Genomic DNA, 3,713 nt, shown 5'->3' on the forward strand with positions numbered 1-3,713 from the left:
GCTACATTAGTTTACTTTAGTTACTTCCATAGTTTAATATCCTATGGGATTCTCATGTGGAGTAAAGAGACAGATTCAGATTTATCAGACAGATTCGTTCTGTGTACCGTTTAAGTTATCTGTCGGATTTCTCTCAGAGAAAACTTTAAGGAGACTGGTATCATGACTGTGGCATCACAGTACATTTTCTCAAATATTTTGTATGTCCGTAAAAGTATACATAATTTCATTAATAAAGAAGGCACTCTCCATAATATTAACTTTAGAGCTAAGTCCAAACTCATGGTACCACGATTTCGTTTAACCAAGGTAAACGGCTATTTTATGGGGAACTATATACGTTTTTACAAAAAGATTCTGGAGCATATATTAAAATTATCATTTCCTAAGTTTAAAACGTACATCAATGGTATTTTAATTGAAAATTCATATTTCAAAATTGAAGATTACGTGTTAGATAAAGATGTGTGGAAAGACGACACGGCTCCAGAATCCACACAAATTTGATTCAAAGTGTATTCCATAGCATTTAAGTTTATTTGAAAAGAGCAATCCCTAGAGTTTCTTGCTCGTTCTTCTTAGGGAAGTCAGCGTAGTGAACGAGCAGTAGCTTAAAAGTGACGTTTTTAAGTGTAAATTTATTTTACCTATGGAATAAATAATCTTTGACTTTGACTTTGAGTTTGTTAGTTAATAGCTCAAATTACAACCGAAATAGGTCGTAGTTATTCCGGCAACTAAATACAATGGTCTAAAGACAAAAATGGTGATTAGACTGTGTTAGACGATTTCTAATTGTGATTTAATAGTTCAAAATAGGTTCTGTGTACACGTTAGGCGATTTCGGCCGGAAATATAGCCCATAAAGTATGTGATATTATTGGTTTCGTTCCAGCGATTATACTGCCGTCTATGTGGCTTGATTTGTGATCGTCAAGAGAACGGCAATTTACGCTATGTCCATAATCCCGGTTTCTTTCGAAGTGTAAAGAAACCCACAAGTAGTCGCAAACAATGTTTCAATACTTTTAGTAAAAGCATGAACCAAAAACAAAATAAAGACGTGCTTGCACTTTGAGATTGTCGTCCAGGTTAGTATTGCCACCTTACCTATTTCTGCCGTTAAGCATTAATGTCAGCGTTTCTGTATTTCAGTTTCGAAGAGTAAAATTACAGGCACGTTTGTCAACTTATGTATCAGGGTGACAGGAGCAGTGGCAGTGGCCCCTCAGATCTTTGCGATTTAAAGATCTGAGGACACTGTAACTGTTATGCACAGGCCATCAGGTGCACGACTTGTTCGTCCCGTCACTTGATATTATAAAAAAAAATAAAAAAACAAAATTCAAAATCGAATAAAAGAAGGTGGCGCCACTGCGTAACGACAAACATTGCTCTGTAGTTGTTATTTAATTTTTATGCGCTAAATTGAAAGAAAGTTAATTTATCGTGTTGTTTTATGTGTATTGTGTGATAATTGTGCGTGATAAGAGAAGGTGGCGAAATACGTGAAGTAACAAGACAGATATTCGTTAGAAACATTCGGCGGTGAAGTGACCTGTTTTTGTTTAGAATCGATCATTTTAACTGGGAGGGTGATAGTTTCACATAGTGTCTGGAACGTGGACAGTGATTTTCATTCACTCATTAGCGTCAACATCAAAGGACAGTAAAAGATAAATTGTTATAACCTAAAAACAATTGAGATTCAGAAATCTGCTGTTAATGGTTTTAAAAAAAATTGTTTAAAGCGCCATCTATGATCGAATAGAAGAACTATTTAAAGCAAAATACTTTAATAGGCTGATTCCCCGCTGCTACTTGTCAAGAGAGGGCGCTACTTGTACTTTCGAATTGCTTTAATTAACTTTATTGTTGAACTATGTCTCAGAACTCTATATTAGATAAATGTGCGGGATGCACGAAATTATTACCGAAAAGGGAATATTTGCGTTGTGCATTTTGTAAAGCAGCTTATGATTTAGAGTGTGCAAATGTTAGCAGTAAAAGATTTTATGCTTTTTATGCATTAGAAAAGCAACGTAAGGACAGTTGGAAATGCCCCGAATGCCAGAGCAAAGCGCCAAAAATGGGAAACGATAATACCCCCGTTCGTTTAACTTTTCAGGATGATCTCGGACACCATACTACAGAAAAGGCCTCTGCGAACCAACATAACACCCAAAATGTCACTGTACGACCCAAGCCCTGTCAGCGTGTTGAGGATGAGACAGAGGAAAACAACCTTGAGTTTAATTTAAAATTGATAGAGGACGTAGATGGCAAAAAAGTTATCGCCGGTGACATCATGGCGGAACTGAAACTGTTCGCAGATGAGATGAAATCGACTCGGGTAGAAATGAGTATGTTTCGAGAGACGGTGTTAGAGCTCACCACCACAATCAAAGCACAAAATATGCGTATAGAACAGCTAGAAAATAAAATTCAAATGCTAGAAAGCAAACTTAATGAGACCCAGAAGTGTAATGTGTCAGATTTAGAAGACACCATCTTGCAACTAAGGATGGACATACAGGGAAAAGACCAGGAAATGCTCGTAAATGACGTTGAGATAGCAGGTTTTCCTGAAGTGGGCAACGAGAATTCGGTTCACGCCGTTCTTACTATAGCAAGAAAGCTTGGTGTGCAACTCGAGGACCGCGATGTGGTATCTGCAGAGAGAGTGGGCGCACCGCGTGCTTTTTTAGATGGCGAAGCGCCGAGACCGCGGCCACTGGCCGTGCGTTTGGCTCGTAGTCACACGCGTGACGGGCTCCTGGAGGCCGCACGGGTACGTCGTCGCCTCTCAACTGAGGGCATGGGCTTGCCCGGCGCAACGAGATCTTTTTACATCAACGAGCGCCTATCTAGGTACAATCGCCAGCTTTTCCAGAAGGCGCGCGAGGTAGCCAGCCGCATGAACTGGAGATATGTATGGACACGCGGTGGCAGAGTTTACGCACGCCAGGAGCAAGGAAAGGATCGTCATCGCATACAATCGGAGAGAGATTTTAACAAGGTTTTTGGGAACTCCTAAGTAGCCGTCTCTATCGGAATGGACAATGTAAGCTATTTTTGTGTATTTGCTTACTTTTTTTGTGCTTTTACTTATTTTTAGATGCTTTACTATTCTGTAGTTATCGTATATACAAAAATATTTGTGTTTGTTTCTGTTATATTTTAAAGGCTTTATATATTTTCATTTTTAGATATGCATATTTTCTTCATACTCGGTTTGATTTTGGACTTCTGTGTATACTTAATTCCCATTTGATTGTTACGTATCACTTCATGCCTAGTGTTCACGGTAAATGTTGCTATGTTTCACAAATAAGTGGGAAGTGGTGTAGTAAATTGTATTGGCGTGATGTAGTGAATGATATATTTAAATATTTAAAAAATTATATAAGCTTTAACTCTAAATGTATTTTGTGTGTATTTTGTGTGAATTGTTCTTATATACATAATAACAATTCACATAAAGTCCTAATTTATATGTTAGTGTGTGTTTGTTATGTTTTTAATTATGTTTTGCTTTTTTATTTTATTCGCTTAATTTTTCAATTATTGTGTAGTAATAGAATTATTTGCCTTATTTGTGTATTACTTAGAGATTATTGTGTTGTCTACTTGTGGAAGTCATGTGCATTGAATGGGTCTTTAACATGTAGCGGACCCGCTCACAGCAAGACATTACCCTTCTTCTGACGCAG

At 37.6% G+C, this 3,713-nt stretch overlaps 1 protein-coding gene across 1 annotated transcript; it reads left to right on the forward strand.

Annotated features, from left to right (window-relative positions):
- The first annotated feature begins 2,089 nt into the window (after positions 1-2,089).
- On the forward strand, positions 2,090-3,037 carry LOC113238045. Its single transcript, XM_026474769.1, has one exon. It carries the CDS (start codon positions 2,090-2,092, stop codon positions 3,035-3,037), a length of 948 nt encoding a protein of 315 aa, XP_026330554.1.
- The last annotated feature ends 676 nt before the right edge of the window (positions 3,038-3,713 follow it).

This window comes from Hyposmocoma kahamanoa, unplaced genomic scaffold (assembly GCF_003589595.1).
Source record: "Hyposmocoma kahamanoa isolate Upper Pololo Valley unplaced genomic scaffold, ASM358959v1 94043, whole genome shotgun sequence".
Taxonomy (NCBI): domain Eukaryota; kingdom Metazoa; phylum Arthropoda; class Insecta; order Lepidoptera; family Cosmopterigidae; genus Hyposmocoma; species Hyposmocoma kahamanoa.